This window comes from Phyllostomus hastatus, unplaced genomic scaffold, assembly GCF_019186645.2.
Source record: "Phyllostomus hastatus isolate PE091 unplaced genomic scaffold, TTU_PhHast_1.1 phas_contig_148, whole genome shotgun sequence".
In the NCBI taxonomy this organism is placed as follows: Eukaryota; Metazoa; Chordata; class Mammalia; order Chiroptera; family Phyllostomidae; genus Phyllostomus; species Phyllostomus hastatus.
Genome location: NW_025333607.1, coordinates 23,231,809 through 23,252,239, shown reverse-complemented (window position 1 = coordinate 23,252,239; position 20,431 = coordinate 23,231,809). Strand labels below are relative to the sequence as shown.

The 20,431-nt window shown below is 71.9% G+C and overlaps 1 protein-coding gene across 4 annotated transcripts in view; it reads right to left on the bottom strand.

Annotated features, from left to right (window-relative positions):
- The window catches only part of NAV1 (neuron navigator 1), a 132,795-nt gene that overhangs the window by 73,743 nt on the left and 38,621 nt on the right, over positions 1 to 20,431 (bottom strand). For all 4 annotated transcript variants that reach the window (XM_045817106.1, XM_045817108.1, XM_045817116.1 and 1 more), the window contains exon 4: positions 12,088 to 12,873. In XM_045817106.1, the coding sequence (XP_045673062.1) occupies positions 12,088 to 12,873 (786 nt within the window). The remainder of the gene's footprint in view (positions 1 to 12,087; positions 12,874 to 20,431) is intronic.

The following is a 20,431-nucleotide window of genomic DNA, read 5'->3' as shown; positions in this document are numbered from 1 at the left end:
CGGGCTCCCTAGGCTTATCCGACCTCGGGGCCTGTTATCTTTAAGTTAATGTCAATGAGCAGGACCCCCCGCCGCCCCCCACCCCCCCGGAGGTGCTGGCAGATGGTTCCGGCAAGAACGAGGAGGAGGAAGCCGGGGCGGTGGGATGTGCCACCGTGGAGGGCGGGGCAGGGCGGCACCGTGGGCCGGGTGTGGCCAGGTCTCGGCTGCGCACCGGCACAGTGCCTCTCCCCCCCCACCCGCAGGTGCGAGGGTCACGGCTCCGAGAGACCGAACCGGCTGGGTCCCTCCCTGCACTCCCACGGTCCCCGGGCCTCGCTCTGGGCAGGTCCCCAGGTCACGAAACTCCTGCTCTCACGAATGTTGCTCAGGGGAGGGAGCGGAACCGACCAGCACCTTGGCGAACGTGTCGGGCCGTCAGGGAGGTGACCTGAGGGGAAGAGAGGCCCCCTTCGAGAAGCGGGAGGGGGGCCGGGCTCTCCGGAGCGAGGAGTGGGAGGCCTCGGGCCCCAGGCGAGCAGCCCAGCGCGTCCCCGCGCCGCGGGGGAGGACAGCAGGGTGTGAGGAGGGGGACCTGGGGCACGGGGTCCCCAGGCTTCGCAGAGAGGTCCCCCGAACTGTGGTGGAACGGGCCAGCTGCCGGCCCCCGGGCAGCCTGCCAGAGCACAGCAGGGCCGGCCAAGCCCCCAGGCCTGGGGGTTGGGAGAGGACCGAGACCACCCTGACGGGGCCTGTCCCCCCCGCTCCAGCGAGTGAGGCTCAGAATTAAAATCGCGCGGACGTGCTGACGATGAAACAGGGCAGTTCCTGGTGGCCCGGTGGCCCGGCCGCCGGCCTGGGCGGAGCAAAGCGGGAGAAGGAGCCCGGAGCACCCCAGGGCCTGGCCAGCCGAGCTCAGCCTGGCTGCAGGAAGTGGCTTTCTGGGGGGGGGGGGCAAACTTCCCCCCATGTGGCAGGGGGAGGGGGCAGCCACCGCACAACCAGGTCTCCAGAGTGTGGCCCCTCCGACCTCCCTGGGGACCCTGCGCGGCTCCCTGTCGCTGTGCGCTGGCTGGAGGCCCCCAGGACCCCCGGCAGGGACCCGTCTGGGAAGGGGGCAGGAATTGTGTCCCGAGGAGTGGGGAGGGAGGCCCGTGGGGACCCCTCTGGGAACACCTTCTCGGCGTGGCCGGCAACTCAGGGGCCAGGACGCCGGGCCGGTGAAACGCTGCCTCTCTCCCTCCCCCCTTGAGGCCCCTCTCCCGACTTCCAGCTGCAGAGGCCGGCTCCAGGGGTCAAAGCCCCAGGGGGACCCCAAGCCCCGGTGGCTCGATCTGTGGGGGGGAGAGTCATGTGACAGCAGAAATGCCCTTGGACGGAGCTGGGTCCCTAACGGGCGCCGTCCCACCCGGAGAAAAGAGAGCTGGGCACACGCCAGGCGGGACCGCGTCCGGAGGCCTCCGAGGGCCCGGGTCACAGGGCGCAGGCGCCTCCCAGGGTCCCGGGGAAGTGGGGACGGGCGTCCCTCCACCCCCAATCCCGGCCAGGGGGGCGGGAGGGGCTCTGCCGCAGGGAGACGGCCTGTGTGGGCGTCCGGGGACTCGGGGGACAGGCGGCCCGAGGAGGTCGGCTTGGCTGCGTTCACGGCTGTGGCAAGAAGCACACGGGACTCTGGGGGGCGCTGTCGGGCGGTCCCCAGAGGGAAGGGACACGTGCTCTGAGGCCCCGAGGCCCCGAGGCCACCGGGAGCCCAGGGGTGGGTTCCGGAGAAGCACCCCCCCCACTCCAGGGACCTGAGCAGGAAACGCAGGATCCTGGGCAGCGCGACGCTGGCCACAGATGGTCTCCACCACCCTTTCTCTGCCAAAACCCCTCCCCCAAAATACTTTCTGGGTTTAGACAAGTTTCCATAGCAACCGAAGTCCCTATCAGGCAGAGAGTTGCCATAGCGACTGAACTGGGCTCCGCGTCCACCACCGAGGAGGGTCCTTGGGCTTCACCCGTCCCGCGAGGCTCCCCAGACTGGGCGCAGGAGGTTGGAGGCCCGGGCTGCAGCGGGTGCGGGGCCGGCGGGAGGCCGGGGGCCGTGGGCCCAGGCTCGCCCCCCTGCTCGGTCCCCACTCCCAGACCCAGCCGGCCAGGTGCACGGGGCCTGACTTCCGTCTCCGAGGGCTGCGGCCCGCCCAGCCCTCTCCTGGGACCCTGCTCCACCTGCATCAGGCCCCAGACCCCCCCGCCGCCCAGCGATCTCTGTGCTCACACTACCAGGTGGCCCCACATTCACGCAGCCCCTGGCCCGTCCAGGCCCCGGCAGGGCCGGCACAACCTGCTGCCTGGCGATGGGCCCGAGGGCGCCCCAATTCTGCGGCCCCCGGGACCCCCGCTCGTCCCCTGGGCCCTTTCTCCCCCAGGAGGCCGCAGGCCGAGGGCACAGCCTGGCTGCTGGCGGCGAATTTCTGCCTCGGGCGCAGGGAAGGCGAGAGCGGGGCGTGGCCCCCGGCCGGAGCTCTGCACCCCGTACTGGGACGAGGGGGAAGGCTGGGAGGGTGGATCCCTCCCGGTTTGGGGGCTGGAGACCCAGTCCTCGGGCAGTGGATGTGCACACCCCAGCCTCGCAGCCCCGCGCCCCCGCCCGCCCCCGCCCGCCGGCGGCTGCTCCGCCAGGAGAAGGCAGCAGAGACGCAATCTGTGCGTCCACACACCTGCCACGGAGCCCCGACGCTCCCCCATCTGCAGCCCCCCCCATCTGCGGCCGCCGGCCGGCCCAGGCGCTGCAGGCCAGGCCTCGGGCTCGCATCTGCGAGGCAGCCCCCCAGGTTCAGGGGCACGTCCTGGCTGCGCGTGGAAACAAACCCTCCAGGCTGCTGCCGCGTCCTCCAGCGCCCAGAGCAGCAAGCTCGCGAGGAAGCGGTGACAGTGGCCCTGCTCCCTCTGGCTAAGCGTTCGGCTGAGTTTAAAACGAACAGCACTGTGTTTTCTTGAAGACCGGAGTCAGGCCTTTCTGTCCACTCAGAGGTGTCCTGCTGCCCACTGGCCAGTGGGCAGAGGTCCTCGTTTGGGCCCAAGACCCCCCTGTCGGTCCGCGGGCACCCCCGAGGGCAGTCGGCTCCGGCTGTGGGTTCCCAGGGCCCAGGTTTTCCGGTGAGTTCTTTATAGCCAGTGAGGTGGGGGACTGCCTCCAGCCACGGCGACCTGGGAGTCGCCGCCCGTGGGCCGGGCAGCGGTGGCGAGGTCTCGCTGGCCACCACCGCCAGCTGCCCCAGCCGGACTCCGGCCCTTCCCGCTCACTCGCTCCCGGCCCTCGCCAGCTGGGACCAGGGACCGGCGCTCACGCACCGTCCCCCACCCCATCTGTCCGCCCTCCCAGACTCGCTCCCTACACGCGGAGCTGCTGGAGACGGCGTACGATTTTTCTCCTTGGAAGGAGGAGGACCGACAGTGGGTGTGGGGACAGATCCCCTTCCAATTCTGTCTGGCTCCAGCTGACGGCAGTGTCCGTTTGCAGTCCCCGGACGCGCACAAGCAGCAGGAGAAAGCAGGGAGCCGGCCCACGCCACGGGCAGACGGGGGAGGGGGGATGCCGAGGGCCGGGAACGCAGGGTCCGTGGGGAAGATGGTGGGGGTCCGAAGCCTCCGCCCGCTTCCCGCGCCTGTTCCCACGGCCTCCGGCCCCACCCGAGGGACTCGGTGTCCCCCGCCTGCGCCCACGGCCCCTGCACGTCCTGGCAGGGCTTCAGGGCGTCCAAACGGACCCGGACGAGGTCAAAAGCGGTCAGAAGCCGGAGCGTGAAATCGCCGTCCCAGACTCTCACGGCAGGGCCGACTCGAGGGCTTTTTCTCGACTTTCCCGCCGCACCCGTGTGGACCGGCGTGTGTGCCTGCGACCTGGGGGCAGACGCATCACACGGCGGCTCACGGCACCCGGTGGGCGGCCGCCATCTGAGGGTGCGTGGGGGAGACACGGCGGCTCGGAGGGGTCGAGTCTGGGAGCACAGAGGCCACAAGGGCCTCAGGCCCACCAAGCCCCTGCCCCTGTGTGCTGGACGCCGGGAGTCTGTGCCCTTCCCCCGCCCCGGGGGCCCCGAGAAAGTGCGGGGGGGGGGGGGGGACTCCGGACAGCCCGAGCGGCAGGCTCCAGCTGGAGCCGAGGAGCTGGAGGCCTGAAGACCGGGGCCGGAGATGCCGTCTCAGCAGGAACCCGACCTCCGGGTGGAGTGTGGGAACAGGGCAGGACTCCAGCCCCGGGGCCGGGTCTTCTGGGCCGAGTTCCTTCCCACCCCTCGGACATCCTAAGGGGGACACTCCACCCCCTAAGGCGCGGCCCTCCCCGGCCTGCACCCTGGCCCCCGCCCGGCCGCAGCTGGTGGGAAGCAGTGGGTGCGCCCCCACCCGTCCACCCGTGCACCTGTCCCCCCACCCCCCCCAGGATGAGGGAGGGAGCGGCCTGTCTTGGCCTCACTCCTCCCCAGATGTTCTCCCAGCTGTGCGAGGAGAGGCCGCCGGGAAGGATCTCACGCCTCGGCCTTGGGAGGACCTTTCCAAAACGCCAGGAGGCTTTCGGCCAACGGAAGGACCTGGGACGGGGGCCCGGGGTGCACAGCGGACAGACGGGCCCAGGGCCAAGCTCTGGACCGGGCCCGAGTCCCCAGGCCTGCCCGGACACGAGGACACTGACCATGTCACCCCGGTCCAGGCAGCAGGGCTCCCGAGGGAACGGCCTGGAACCGGGAGCAGAAGGGGCCGCGGGGACGCCGCCGGCACACCCACTCCAGGTCCTCCTCCCGCCTCGGCCTGGCCCCCCCGGCACCTCCACACGACCTGCAGCCCCCCCACGCGCCCCTCCAATGCCCCGACACAGCCGCCTTCCGGAGAAAGTGCTCGTCTTGTCTCCGGGGGCCGGGTCAGCGTCCCTGCCCTCACCCCACACAGGGAGACTGCTGGTCTGGTGGGCGGGGGGCGTCCCGGTTCACCACAGGGCCCGGGCAGGAGGGCCGGTCCACGGTGCAGAGGAGACGGACCAGACGGAGGGGCTCTCGGGGCAGACAGAGAGGGTACAGACACTCGAGGAAGCTCCCTCTTCTCTCCCCGGAACCCGGCTGGTCCTGCCCTGCCGCCCAGTGGGAGGGGCCGTGCTGGCTGAAGCAGCCCCCCCCCGCCACGCGGGCCCTGACTCAGGGAGGCCCCTGTCCAGCCCCCCCCCCCGGGGTTGTTAACACCAGCAGGGCAGGGGCCCCGGGGCCGGGCCTGCAGCCCCCAGCTCCGCAGCTGCCCGTTGTGAGACGCTGTGCATCCCACCCTGAGTGACAAACACCTCAGGTGAGGGCGGGGAGGGTGGACACAGACTGTGGGTCGTTATCGCTGCTGGTCTCTGGGGCCGGGGCCGTGAGGGTCACGTGGAACCCGGCTCCTCTGGTCGAGGTTTCCGACCCGCCTACCGAGGGTAAGGCCTGACTCGGGGCTCGAGGGGCCCCGACGCTTGGGCTGGGCTGAGGGGCCCAGCTGGGGGGCCTTGCCCTGGTGCCCCTGGGGGCCGGGAGGTCCCTGGTGGTGGCAGCAGGAGTGGGGACGGCCCCTCCGTGCAGGCCGCAGAGCCTCGAGCTAACCCAGCTGGCAGCGTCTCGGGCAGCGTCGGGATGGGGGCTGGCCGCTGGCTGAGGACGGCCACACTCCCGTGCCGCCGCCGCCACCGCCACCACGGGGGTACTGCCTGCCCCTCTGCCTCCTCCGCACTGCAGCAGGGACAGGGTGGCCGGGAGGCCCTGCCGTGAGGCTCACGGGAGGCTCACCACAGCGAGCCCTGGACGCCTTGTCACCCCTGGGCCCTGGGGACCACGGGGAATCCTGGAGATGCCAGGACACTAGGGCAGGGCCTACGCCCTAGGCAACCCCTGAGTTCCGGGACAGCTCCTCCGGGGGCCAGGCCACTGCGACAAAGCAGCCCGCTGTCCCGGGACAGGGGAGCCCCACGGCCAGGGCCGGGGCGGGGCGGCCACGGCAGCCCACGGCCGCCCTAGATTAGAGGTGGCAGGAGACTGGAGGTTGGGGTGAGTCCCCGAACCCCTCTGAGGGCTCCCAGGCGGCGGCCCCAGTCAGTCCAGCAGAGCAGAGTGGGGGGGGATGCTGCCTCCCCCCTTCTCCTGCGATTCTCTCCCACAGCCGCCCCTTCCAGCTCCTGGGGGACAAGTCGGCCAGGAGCGGCCTCGCGGGCGCACCACTCACACCACCTCCGTACCCTCCCCCACCGAGGTTTTCTGCCGCTGGTTCTCACGCTGGGCCGGCCGAGGGCGGTCCAGCCCCTGGGCAGGGCCCAGCGCCGCTGCTGACCGGGCCGGCCTCGGGCACAGAGGCGTCCTCCCGGGACACCGGTCCCTCCCGTACGAGCCTGACCGCCCTGGGCTCGCTGGTGCCATCCTCGCCGACCTCGGCGGGGACCAGCAGGCACAGGGTCCTCTCGGGGGTCCTCTGGGGGCGAACCCCGACTGCCCCGCTCTGTCCAGGTGTCTGTCTGGAGCATACCGTCGGTCACGCCCAGTCCGCACGAATGTGCACACGCCTTCCACGTGTGTATTTGCTGGGAACCAACCAGTGTGCCCATGCGTGTACTCACAGCTCCGCGGGCACACACACCCCCAAGGCACACCCCGCTCCCAGCCTTGCTCAGCTCTTGGGGTCCGTGTCTGTGTGCCATGCGCCCTGTTAACCCACGCCGCCCCCTCACGTGCCTGAGTCTCTCGGCTCCTCCTGCCCAGCCCGGACTCGGGTGCCGCCCACCCCTCCACGGGGCACCGAACTCACGCCATCATTCGACCTCCCAGGCCAGACCACACCCGAGGGCGACGCTGCAGCAGGGGGACACCCTCCGAGGCCCCCCAGGGCCCCGGGAGGGACGTGAGAGTGTCCCCAGCACACGGGCCTGCCTTCGTGGAGGCCCCCACGCCCTCATCGCAGAAGTGCAGCCGCGGGGCCCGTGGGGCCGGAGCTGCCGCCCGCCCTGTGGCCACGGAGGGCCTGGCAGCGACATCCAAAATAGAGCCAGGGTGGCTCTGGTCAGGCGGGCCCCGGCCGCCGGGCCGAGGTTGGGCTGGAGCTGAGCCGGAGGGGGGTGGAGAGTCACTCGAGCAGGGCGACACGGGCGGCGGTGTGGGCAGCGAGAGCCGGGAGCCGCCCGGAGCCCCTGGCGGACTGAGCTCTGCGCTCCCTCCCCCAGCGGCACCAGGGCCGGCGCCCCCTCCTGCCCCTGGCTGAGCTGGAGTGGGGTGCTGGCAAAAGACGAGGAGCCCCCGAGCCCCCCGCCGCGTCCAGCACGCTCCCGCCGAGCCCACACTGGGCTCACAGCAGCCGTTGTGCGGCAACCTGGCCCGTCTGATCCTCCCTCGGCCTCCAGCTGGGGGACAGACGCAGCTCCCGGGGTCTCGCCCCGCCTGCGCCCGGCTGGGGGCGGGGGGCGCCTGGAACAGGCAGCGAGGACCCAGCAGAGGCAACCGCGCAGGGTGGGTGGGGGGCGGTGCTGGCTCTGAGCGCCGACCGGGGCTCCCCGGGCTCTGGGCAGGGCCGCGGGCCCCAGGGGCTGCAGGGCGTCAAACACATCTCTCTGGGCAGCCCCACGGGCTGTGGAGGACGCCGGCCCGCGCCAGCGAGGGACACGTGGCGTGCACCTCCCCTCCGCCGGCGGCCGACACGGGTTTCCAGGCGGAGGGAGGGGGCCCGGCTGGGCCGGGAGGAAACCCAGCCGGGTGCCGGGGTGCAGACATGAGGGGGAGGGGAGGGGGTCCAGGTGGGGCTGGACAACACCAGACCCAGGAGTGAGGGACACAGGTCTGGCTCCTCCTTCCAGTGTTTTGTTTCCAAGGGAAAGATGGGGCAGGAGACGGCCAGGGGTCTGACCTCAGGCACAGGAAAGGGGGTGTGGGAGAGGCAGCAGGTCTGGACCCCAGGCGGACACTCCCAGGAGGCAGCATCTGTGCTCCCCGGCTTCCCAGAAAAATGAGGTAGTGAGTGTGCTGTCACTAGGAGCGTGTAAACAGAACGCCCACCTGCCTACGGTGCCATGGAGGGATTCGTCTCGGCTCTAGGTGGGCGGCTCAGCGGTCCTGCGCTCCGTGAGACACTGGGGACGGGTGGGGGCGGCGCACCCCGCAGGGAGGAAGGGCGGGCTCACCGCCAGGCTGCGCAGGGAGACACCGCCACACGCGGCTGCGGGAATGCGCCCTCGGGGCTCCCTTCCGCCGACCCCACGGGCACCCGCCTCCCCGGGGTCAGAGGCCGCGAGGTGCCTGTGCGTGCGCAGGGGGACCGGTGCGGGGAGGGCGGCGCTGGAGGCCAGCTCGGGAGGACGTGTCCGGTGCTGGCGGCCCAGGGCTGGGGCAGGTCAGACGCGGCCACAGGTTCGGACGCGGGGGTGGCGCGCGTGCTACGGGAGGAAGGTGTCGGAAGACAGCCCGGGACTTCAGGGGACTCTCGGCCCGTCCCGTGCTCGCCCAGCCCCGCTGGCTGTCCCCGGCTGGTTCGCAGGGACGCAGAGTCCCCGCCGCTGCCGTGGGGGACAGGGGAGCGGCTCTGGCTCACGGGTCCGAAGGAGGCTCCGCCCACTGGCCGGGCCCCTGCTGGACGCGCCCCTGCTGGACGCTGAGCCTGGGAAGGGATTTCGCGAACACCCGGAGAAAACACGTTCCCCTCCAGGCTGAGCTTCGGGCGCGAGGACCCGAGGAGGTTCCTGTGCACCCCCCGCACCGCCCCCAGCTTGGCTTCCGCAAGGTCCCCCAGCTTCTGCGGGGGGCCCCAGGGGAGGCGTCGTGTGGTTCGAGGTGGGGAGCCTGCACACCTGACCTGTCTGTGCTGGGCATCAGCGACCCCGCGACCACCCGGCCACCCCCCAGGGCCGGGAGCGGAAAGAAAAAGCTGCTTTTGAACCCGTGGCTCCCCCCGCCCCGCCTCCCCACGTCCCAGGACACCTCCACAGTGCCGGTCCGCCCTCAGGCACGTCCCCCACACCCACGCCCACCAGCGGGCTGAGAGACCAGGCCTGTCTGGCTCCCCCGAGGGCCTGGCTGTCGCCACAGCAACCCCTGGCCTGGGCGCTGATGCCTTGGTGCGGATGTAGCACCAACACCGTCTGGAGTCCCTTTACACCCTGACCTGGGGTTGCCTCACCGCCCCCTTCGCCCCTTTTCCTGGGGAGTTAGAGGGGAGACGTTTGGGGAGCTGACAGATGGGGGTCGGAATCCTTGGCCCGGGGCCGAGGTGGCAGGGCCAGTGGCCTGGGCCGGAACGAAGTGGGAACGGCTCTCCTCCGGTGGCCTGGGGCGGCCCGAGGTCCGGCCCCCTGCTCTGCCCCGACCCCCATGCACCGTCAGTGAGGGGGGGCCGGGTGGGGTCTCTTCCACTCACGGTGGGGATGCTGGGTCCCCGAGGAGGTCACTAAGCTCAGGACTCCCAGGCAGGGGGCTGGGCGTTGCAGCTCGAACGCCGCCCCAGGCCCGGGACGACGCTGCCGGATGCCCTCTCGGGCGGCCACCCTCAGCCCCCGCGTCCCTGGGGTTCCTCCCGGGGTGCCCTGCGGGGACCCCGGTGATCTGGCAGCTCGGAGGCGGGGGCGGGGCAGGCGGCAGGCCTGGGCCATCTGGGCCCCAGCTGATTTCGGGGAGGGGCGATCAGGTTTCAGCTGTTCCCTTTCATTCCAGAAAGGCTCTTCCTTGGAGCGGCCTCACCCCCTCCTTCAGACACTGGGTCTTGGCAGCTTCTCGGGGCTGGGAGGGTACCAGGGACCGCTGTCGCCGGACTCCAGGCCTCACGGCGGGGAGCGTGCACCCCGTGTCTTCAGCCACCCTTGGGAGACGCCACGGCAGCAACCATCCCTGCCCCCGGAGGCCGCCCTGCTCCCCACGGAGGGCTTATCCCAGCAACCTGGACACCTCTGTGGGCTCCACCGCCCACCGGCCTGCCCTCCACGCCCACCCGCCCGGGGTCCTCAGGGCCGAGGACAGGACAGCAAGTTTGTCAGACTTCCCAGCCCTCTGGCCCCACCAGAGCTCACCCTCTGAGGGGCCCCCAGGGCAGAGCTGGTGGTCTGGGGGACGCCCCTCTCTCAGCCCTGCGAGAGCTGCATGGAGGAGTCTGCCTTCCACCGGGACCGACCGCAGAGGAGTCTCCGGCCTGGGAGCTGCCGCCCTGCCTTCTGCACCCGGGAGCGGGAGGGCGCGCCCCCTGCTCACCATCCAGGCTGCTGAGGGCCCCTGTGGGCGGGCCCTGAGGGGGGGCGATGGGAGCAGCAGTGGGGACCACAGCCAGCCCGAGGGCCGTTTGTCGGGGTGTCTGCGGCTGCTGCCTCTGGAGAAGCCACTGAGGCAGCCAGGCGGCCGGGTGCTGAGGCAGCGGGGACCTTCCAGCCTGGGGACAGCGGGATCAGCTCCCTCGTCCTGAAGACGCACAGCCCTGACCTTGAAAACACAGGCGTGCCCTCTGCGCTGCCGAGTCCCTCACACGCCCTGCACCCCGTCAGCCCCGCGCCTTCCTCTCCTCCACCTGCCCCCACCCCCGTCCACCTGGTGCCCCTCCCCAGGCCTGGCCACAGTGCAGGGGTCGCCCCCTGCCGAGGCCCAGGGCAGGGGTCACCCCGTGGCAGCACGCGACCCCTCTCCTTTCCTCCCCCCCCCCAGCTGCGCTCCGGGCGGAGGGTTCTCTTCGCTCTTATTGTCTGTCTCACCCCCGGCAGGCCGGGGCACAGGCTGGCACACCGCGGAGGCCACCGGTCGGCGTCTGCGCCCACAACCCCAGCCCCGCTTGTCCCTGCCCCCAGGCCGCCTCCCCCCGCGAGGCTCCGGCTCCTCGCCCCCGGCCCGAACCGGAGTCGGGGCTCCCGGGAGACTGCGGCAGGGCCCACCGGCCTCCGGCGCAACCGCAGCCTCCCCAGGCCGCCACCCCTCCGTCCACGTCCATTCCCGCCCGCCCCGCCTCCGCCAGCCGGTCCCTCGGACGCAGCCCCGCCCCCGCACACGCGCGCGGACACGCCCCTTCCCAGCCCCCGCGGGGCGGGCACCGGCCTGGTACCCGGGACGCTCTGTCCCCGGGCGCCCAGAGCCCACATCCCAGCCACCGCAACAAGTCCGCGGAGCCAAGGTGGCCCCGCGGGCTCCCGGCCCGCGCCGTCCTCCCGCGGCCCCAGTGCGGCCGTGTGGGCTCCCGAGGCACCGCGGCCTCGCACCCTGCGCGGCCCCATCTATCCCCTCCCGGGCGCGGATCCCGGGCAAGCCGGCGCAGCCCCGGGGCCGCTCCGGCTTTCCGCACAGGCTCCCGGCTCGGAGAACAATGGAGCCGCTCTCCGGGCGTCCTCCGCCGGAGCGAGCTTTGTTCCTCCTCCCTTCCCGCGGCCCCGCTTCCCCTAGCGCAAGGGCGCCGGCTTCCCGGTCAACCAGGCGGCTCGGGCGAAAGCCGGCCCTCTCCACACTCCCTGACATCCGGGGGTTGTTGGGGTTTGGGCCGCAGCCGGCGGAGGGACGGGACGCGCATCCAGATGCGCGCAGCTGCCTGCGCGCCGCCCCTGCGGCCCCAGAGGCGTCCCCCTGCCAGAGCCTCCCGCCCGGGATGTCCGACCCGTGTTCCCGCCGGGGACCCACAGAGGAAGCGAGGCCTCAGCGCTGCCCGGGGCCGCGGCCGCACATCTGCGCCCCGCACACGTGTCCCCGACCCCGCTTCCCCCGCCCCAGCCATGCCGGATGCGCGGATGGGGCGCCGGCCGCAGCACCGCGGAGGCGCCCTCCGCCCCACTGCTGCCGCGTTAGGGTTCCGGGGTGTCAGACTCGGGGAAGAGGCGAAGAGGTTCTGTTCCCGAGAACCTCCCGCCCGGCGCCGCATTGTCCAGCCGCCCCCCCACCCCCGGCCGGCCACGGCAGGGCTCCCTGCGGGTGACACTGGAGAGGAGGTGCGCGCTAGCCAGGGCGTCTGGCGAGGGGCCAGCCCCGCACATCTGGGCGCGGTGCCCTCTCACGGCCGACCCGAGGGCGGGAGAGCCCGGCGGGGGCGGGGAGGGGCGCTTTCCCCACACCTTCCCGTGCAGCTGGCTGGGAGAAGGGAGGAAGGAGAAAGGGGGGGGGGGGCGGCGGCAGGACTCACCCAGCATCTGGCTGAAGAGAAGCTGCTCTAGGTCCCCCAGCACCGTCACGACCAGCTCGGGGTCCACCTTGAGGAAGGCGCGCTCCTCCTGGCCCTTGGCGGGCGGACCCGGCGCGGAGCCCTTCTGCGCCTTGGCCTTGCTGGACAGCAGCTCGTCGTCCGACTTGCCGTCGTCGCTGACGGCCGCCTCCGGCGCCTTGCTGAGCGGCTTGACCTCGGCGTAGGGGCCGCGCGGGATCCGGCTGGGCTTCCCCAGGCTGGGCGCCAGCGGGGCCAGGGGGGTCTTGGCACCGCCGGCGGGGCTGCCCTTGGCCTGGAAGAGCGAGTGCTCCGACTTGGACAGCGTCTTGGACATCAGCGGGCCCTCGCGGCCCTTGGACCCCGCCTTGCCCAAGCCCTTGGGCGCCTTGGCCATGTCGTCGCTCCACTCGGGCTCATAGAGCTGCAGCTTCTTCTCCGAGTCCGTGAGGAACGACAGGTTGGTCAGCGACTTCTGCTTGCGCAGGTTGGAGGTGGGCGGCCCGCCGGGGACTCGGCCGTCCACGCTGCCCGACTTGAAGACCTTCAGCTCCGCCGCGCTGGCCTTGGCCACGCCGCCGCCGCCGCCGGGCGCCTTGGCGCGCTTGGGTAGCATGCCTCTGCCGTCCGCCGCCGCCTTCCTCCCCGCGCCCCGGGGCTCGTCCGCGCCCTCGTCGCCGCAGCCGCTCAGCTCCACCTCGGGCTGCGCGCTCTTGACGCTGCTGCCCAGCATTCTGCCCGCGAGGAGCGCATGGACGATCCGCGCGTCTGCAGGCACCGGGCGGGGGAGCGCGGGGAGGAGGAGGCGGGGGAGGGGAGGGGAGAGAAAGGACGGAAGAAACCGGGGAAGGAGGGAGAGGAAGGGGGAGGGCGGAGGGCGGAGGGAGGGAGCCGAGCCAAGCCCAGTCGGGGGGCGCACAAGACGCGCGAGGAAGGAAGCCAGGGAGAGGAAAGCGAGAGGAAACGGGCAGCGAAGGGGAGGGGTGGAGGAAAGGGGCAGGCGGGGAAATACAAATTAAAATGTAAAAATCAGTCGAAGGGAGAATGGGAGCCCCGAAGCCTGCCCCCCCTGCCCCCCGCCCAGGGGTCCTGGGGCGTTCGGCAGCAGCGCCCTCTCCGCCCGCCCGCCCGGCTCGCCCGCCCGCTGGAGCCGGGGCTGCGGCAGCGGCTCGGAGGGAGGGGAGGAGGGAGGAGGGAGGGGAGGCGGCGCAACCAGGCGGGGGAGGAGTGCGCGCGGGGAGGGGTGGGGGCGCGGGCTGTGTCTATTTCTGGCTTAGAGGGGGTGGTATCTGCCGCGGAGATGCAGGGGCGGAGGAGTTGGGGTACCCGGAGCGGGGGTGGGCAGAGGTAACGGATGCATCGGCTTTTCTGCTGCTTTGGGCGCAAAGGGGGTGGCTCCCACCGAGCCTGGCGAGGGAGGGAAGGGTCTGGGGGGCAGACCTGGGGGCGCAGGTGAAAGGACTGAGACAGCAGCTCCCCAGGAAGCCGGGGCGGGTGGGGGGGGTGGCTCCACGGGCCTGGGGCCGCCTGCTGGGAGGGCGTGGGGAAGGAATATCCAGGTGGCCGGTTCCCCGAGCCTTCTGGTTCCGCCCAGGAGGCTCCGGGTCCCACCTGGTTCAGCCTCTGAGGCACCAGCCTGCGCTCCGGAGGGGGCTTGGGGCCAGGGCCTCGGGAGGACTGGGGAGGAGGGTGGCGCATCGAAGGAAAAGGCTAATTCTTGGGGTCGGGATTTTGGGCGCCCATTCTAATGGGCTGCGTGACCTTGTCAAAGTCACTGCACCCCCCCGCCCCACCCTCGCCTCCTCCTCCCCCAGCCGCACCCACCAGAGGAAAGGCTCCGCAAGCATGAAGTGCAGGGCCCAGCCCGGGGCGCCGGGTGAGGCCCAGCACAGGTTCCTTGCCCGACAGCTGAAGGGAGGCGGCGCCCTGGGCCCCAGGGGAGAGACGGGGACGGAGGCCGCAGGGTGGCTGGGGTGTCCCTCCGTAAGGGGACACTGCCCGCCCTGTGTGGTCTCTCACGCCGGGGCCGAGGTCCTCAGACGAGAGAGGCCAGCCAGCACCGGTCCCCAGGCCATCTGCCTGCCCACCCCCAAGCTGGGCTCCCTTGCCCGGTCGCCCGGCACCTGAGGAGGCCGTGTTCCTGCGTGCCACGGTCCACACCCTCTCCTGGTGCCGCGTGGCCCTTGCGCCAGGGCCCGTGTGCGCCTGTCTCCCCCGCCCCAGCCCCGGAGCTGTCCGCAGGCGGAACAGTGTCTCCCCACCTCGCACGGGTTTGCGCTGCAGCTGGGTGGTTGAATGGACCTGGGGGCCTGGCTGCTGGACACTGGATGTGGCCCCTGCCTGCCCCTGGTGTGTCTCAGGACCCCACCTTCAGTGACCCCCGGGCTGGGCGGAGAGGCCACGGGCCCTCCAGTCCCAGGGGCCCCAGCAGAGCAGCCGGCCTGCCCACGGCGCCGGGCACACGGGGCTCTCCGGCAGAGGGGGCTTTGCTAAGAAGCCCAGACCCCCTGGCTGGGCCGTGGGGACCCAGACCCTGCCCTCGGGTGTCCGTGTGTGGCGGGGAATACGAGACAGATGGGGAAGAGCCCTGTCCCCGGGGACAAGCAGTGTCATGCAGGCCCGCGCGCCCATCACAGGTAAGACGCACGCAGGTGTGTGTGTGTGCGCTAGGTGCAGGAGCAACCAGAGCGGGCCTGGAGCCTGCCGAGTGGGCCCTGGCTGACCGCGGGGAAGGGTGGGAGGCAGGGCAGGTCCCCGGGCTGCAGCGGGTGGGCAGGCGGGGGGCGGGCCGCACGGACAGCACCTCCGGGGCGGGCAGGGAAAGAGGTGTGAGCAGAAGTTCGCCAGGAGGCCCTGGGCCCGAGGGCGCGGGCAGCGTGGCCCCAGAGCCCGTGTCCAGCCCTTCCGAAGCTCCCGGCAGAGCCAGGGCTTGCGGCAGCGGATGAGAGGCCGCGAGGATCTGGCTGAAGGGACTGCAGTGGTGCCATGCCGGAGCCCAGCCTGGGCACAGGAGGGACGTCCCGAGGACGAGGCCAGTCCCGAGATGTCCTCTCTGGACACGCAAGCCACTCCGGACGCTGCCCGAACCCAGGATCCCCGCCAAGGAAGGACTGGAACGCCCAACCTCCAGGCCACCGGGCCCTCCCCCTTCGATGGGAGAGATCGCGGCCACCAGCAAACTCCTCGTCCTCGCCCGGGGCCACTCTCTGAGGCGCACGAGATGCCCGTGACCTGACCCCGAGGGAGCCTCCCCTTTCCTGGAAAGAGCCGCTGGGGGCACACGCCCTCCGATCCGCCCGCCGCGGGGGTTCCCATCCGCTGTGTGTCTGCGTGGTCTTCTCCTGCACGTGACTCCATCTCCCCCGCCGGACACGGAGGCGGGGATGGGTGCCCTCCAGCCGGAAGGCCCGGCCCACCCACACGTCCGGCTGTAGGCAGAGGCTGGTTGGTACTCTCTCCCCGGGGTCACCTGGGGAGAGAACCCCTGGGTGCACCCCCACCCCGTCTCCGGCACCCACAGCTGTAGGCCCGCCCCTGTCACAGTCGGCCCTGGGCCTGCGTGAAAACACGGTCCCACTGGTCACTCTGTCCACTGGACGCCTGGGGTCCCGATCTTCCTCTCCCCCCCACCGTGACCCAACCCCCCACCCCTCCCTTTATCCCTCCTCTGGTTCCTGCAGGCCTCCGCTCCAGGGCATCACCCGGACCCCAAGTCCTTTCCCCTCCGTCCTCCGGGAGGCAGCCCCGGGAACCCGCCCCTTCAGGACGGACCGCACCACCCCCGCCACGCCCTCCACGCCCGCACGCGCTTCTGAACCCGTGGCCGCTGTCAGCGTGTTCCGCAGCAGCGCCCGGCAGGCTGACCGGACGAGCTCACTCGGCGGGGACCCCTCGAGGGCCGGTCCTCCCTCTGTCCACAGGCCACCCGCCCCGGTCACCCTTCAAAGGGTCTCACTGTGGCCACGTGGCGGCCGGTCCCTTCCCACCGCCCTCTCAGCACGCTGGAACCGTCAGACGCTCCCTGGCGCGACCTCTTTCCCACTCCCCCCACTCCCTCTGAGCTTCCCACCATGCCCTGGTGCAGAGGGAGGCTCTGCTGCCGTGGCGACAGCCACTCCCAGCGCCGGTCCCTACAGCCACTGTGTATGGTGGGTCTCCCGGAGTGAGTCCCAAGAAGACGGGGGCCTCCCCTGTCACCCCACCCCCACACCCAGCTCTGAGCCCCTCCCGCTCGCCGGACAGACAGGCTGCGAAGGGTCCCCCCGCAAGAGAGAGGCCGCCAGGTCACGAGGAGGGAGGGGACAGTGGGCGGGGGGGGGATGCTGGGGGGGCCTGCCCGATTTCCGGGAGGGGGGGCCAGGAGAGCGGGGGCTCCAGGATCATGCAAGTCCCCAGACCCTGGTCCCCCAGCCCTGCCCCTCCCCCTGCCCCCCGTCCTGTGATGGGGGCTCAGTGGCTGGACCCCGGGTGCTGAGCGGCAACCTGAACCAGGGGGAGGAATGAAGAGGCAGGCTCAGAGCCGAGGAGAGACACGGCACTTCCTCACCCTGCGACTGACTGCTGGGGGAGACCCCAGTGTCCGCTGGGGGGGGGTCTGGTTTGGGTCGGGCCTGCTGGGGTGGGGAGAGAGGAGGAGAAGGTGGGGGGAGGGCGGGGCTGCCCCGCCCGGGTGACCTTGGGAGGCTGACCTTGAGAGGTGACCGGCAAGCGGGCGGGGTCTGAGGGCGGGCAGTGGGCGGGTGGCTGAGGGTGACGCGGAGCCGGGTGGGGACGCTGGCGGCGGGGAGGACCCTCGGGCCCCGGCCGCGTTTGCAGGGGAGCTCTGACTGTGCCGGCAGAGTTCGCTGCCGGAGCTGCGGCGACAGCTGAGTGGCAGCGAGGGGGGGACGGTGCCAGCGGTCCAGCCCAGGCCGGGTGAGGCTGGAGCCCGCACCTCCCAGCCGGGACGACTCGGGAGGAGCTGGCCGTGGTGGCCCCGTCCTCGGGACGCCGCCCCCGACCCCGCACCCCCCCACGGCGGCCCCTCAGACACCTGCCGAACAGCCGGGGCCAACACTCTTCCTTCTGCCGTTGTGGTTCCGCCGCCGGCCGGTCCCCCCAGGACGGGCTGTTTCTCCACCCCTCCCAGCTGTTTGCGCACAGTGGGGCTCTCAGGAACGACGGCGGTGAAGTCAAGGAGCGTGCGCCTCAGAGCCCGAGTGTCCGGGGCGTAAGCAGCAGGGACCTCCCGGAAGCCCGCGGCCAGAGACCGGGCGGCCGGTGGGCGGAGGGGCAGCCGGGCTCCGGGCCGGCGTCCCTCCCTCCCTGCGGCCCCGGGCCACAGCGCGGCCAGCACCTGCCCGTCTGTGCTGCAGGCCTTCAGGGGTATGACCCCGGTGCCCGTCACACCTGAGACCCCTCCTCCCCCATCTGCGCTCTGCTCGGGGGAGGGGGCAGAGTTCCGCCCTGCCTCTGGGAGGCAGGGGCAGGAGTGGGCAAGGAGTCCTTGGGGTGCCCAGCACCAGTGGCCGTCCCAGCTGGAGACACAGTGGGCTCCATGCCTCCTGGGGAAGAAGAGGAGCCAGTGGACACAGCGCTCCTCCTCCACCGAGGCAGCAGCTGCTCACGCCTCATCCAGGAAGCCCTCCCTGATGCATCCACTGGCCTCCTCGCAGCCTCGCCGCCACCTCTGCTTGGCCCGGCGTCGGTCACTGAGGACTGACTCCGTGGGGCCCGGCTCTGTCCCGCGAGGCTCCCTGAGTCCAGGGCTGGGGACGTCCCTTCTGGGCCGAGAGCCCAGGCGGGTGGGCTCGGAGGAGACCCGCCGCCCGCCTGCCTGGGGGAGCGGGAGGCTCGGTGCCCTGAGGTGGGAGTGGGGCCGGGAGCCGTGGGCCACAGTCTGCCCTCTGCCCGCGCTGTCCTGGGCCTGGCCTCCGGAGGGTGGGAGTGCTGAGAGGCGCCAGCCCACAACCCACATTCCCAGGGCTGGACCCCCCGTGCCCCCACCCCCAGCCTCCACCCGGCAGCTCCCCACTGAGGGGTGTGAAATGGGAGAGCGGAGACTGGGCCCAGGGCCTGAGGGACCCCTCCCTCGAGCCGAGGAGGGACCCTCCTTCGGCAGCCGGCCCCTTGGCGGCGACCCGGGGTCCCGGGCTGGGAGGCCTGGCTGAGAGCTGGGCTGCGGCGGCTCCGGTCCTGACCCCCAGGCTGGAATAGGGGGTCTCTCTCCCCCAGCAGGGGCTCTGGGTGTCTCCTTCCTGTTCCTCTTCGAAGGAGGCGCAGGACAGGGTGCCGGGACCCCTGACCTCCCACGGGGAGCGGGTCTCTGACTTGGTCCCCTCCACACCTCCCAGGCGCGCCTGCCTTAGACAGGGCCGCCCGGAGCGGGTGTCACGGCAGCGGGGGTCCTGCGAGGGGCCCTCCAGGTGGCGGGGGGTGTGCTCGGCCCGGGAGAGTGAACTCCGACGTGCGCACACACCTGACCCGTCCGCGTCCCTGCAGGGCCGGTCACTTCAAGGTCACCAAATCCCAGTGCCAGGTGGAACCTCAGAGACAACCTCACGCCACGTTCTGCCGCGGGACAGCGCTGACCTGGGTGTGACGGGCCTCAGCCCCTCCCCGCGGGCCGAGGGAACCAGGACGCCGGCCCACAGAGCCCCGAGGCCCCGCCCCGAGGTGGCCTGGCCGGCCTGCGGCGGCAGCTGTGCGGCCTTCAGCCCGGACTCGGCGGGTCCGTGAGGCCGACCCTCAAACACGAGGTTTGTGTCAGGGAGAGGCCGGGCTGCCCCGGCTCTGGGGCAGCTCCTTGGCGCCAACGCCGAGAGGCACCTGCCGGAGCGAGGAGAACCTGTGCGCACCTGACCCTGAGCCGGCGGGACGGGCTCCTGCCCACTCGCTGCCTGGAGCAGCACCCCCCCCACCCCCCCACACTGTGCGGCTGGCTGTGCCCACTTTCCCCGCCGCCGGCACCTGTGTGCCGCGCGAGGCTCCGGGGGCTTTCCGAGGGGGCGCTGAACTGTGCAGAGGTGTGCCGCGCGTCGGCAACTCCGCGGATTCTAACAGAATACTCGCTGGCAATTACTGGGCGTGTGACTCGGCCGTGGGAGTGTGGGGGACGCTCGCGGGCGTTCGGTGCGAGATCTTCCCGTCCCCACGGCCCGGTTTCCTCACCAGGCACTGACCCCCTCCCCGTGCCTCCCGCCCCCACGGAACCCAGGGGCTCGGGCAGGAAGGACGCAGTGAGCGTGGGGGCCTCGCCCACCCCCGGACGGGGCCAGTCCAGGCCTGCACAAGGGCTGCTCCTCCTTCCCCACCCCCGGGGGGGGGGCTCGGAGGTCCTCTGTCCACCTGATCCCGGCGCCTGCCTGTCCCTGGGCGCAGGTGGGGTGGCCCAGCACCCCTCCGCCCTCCCCCGCCCTGCCCGTGACCCTCATCTCCTCCAGCTCCCCCTGAAGCCGGACTCCCCAGCCCGGGAGGTTTTTGATTCCTTCCGCCCATAGGACCGGGGGTCCCGATGTCCGCAACATGGAAGGTCAAAGGTGCCATCGGCTGCTGTCTTCCGACTCGTCTGACCTCTGACCCAGCTCCCAGGAGTCTACTGGTCCCAAGCACCGGCGCCCGCCCCGCCCCGCAGGGACTGCCCCGGGTGCGCCCGGAGAACACCGCTGATGCCATCGGCCCAGAGGGAGGCCTGTTTTCCAGTCAATTGTCTGCACGTCCTTCCTGCACGGACGGCTGGGACAGAGGCTCAGCTCGGCCCGGAAGTCCCCAGGGGGCAGGGGACACGGCCGTGTGCGCCAGGCGTGAGATGACCCGGGTTTGGGAGGACGGAGCGGCGGTGACGCCCTGGGCCTGCTGCTCGGGGGCTGCGGCTCGCTGAGCCGGCTCCCTCCCCGGCACTCGGCAGAGACGGGGGCGGCCACCAGGCTGGGCTGGGACAGTTAACAGGGTGGCGTGGTGAGTGCCAGCAGCAGAGGGGCGGGGGGCGACACTGGACCAGCATGGCTCTCTGACCAGCCTGGACTGGAACCCTGGCGCGGCCCCCTCCGGGTGTCCCCAGAACCTCCCCGAGCCCAGTCTCCTCGCCTGTCCCCGAGCAACAGGGCGACCTGCAGAGGGCCGTGCCAGGTGCTTAAGGAGGACGCAACGCCCTGCGCGCAGTAGGTGGTCAATAAATGACGGTCGTCGTCACCCCTGGGTCTCGTGGTGCTCGGGGCGCCGTAAGGCAGCGGTCACCGCTGCTGACCGAGCCGCCGTCTCGGGGGAGGCGCTGCCCCTCCCCAGGCCTCGTCCGCGGAAGAGCAGCCCGTACGGGGTGACGTGTGGGTTTCGTCGCAGCTGTGGCCTC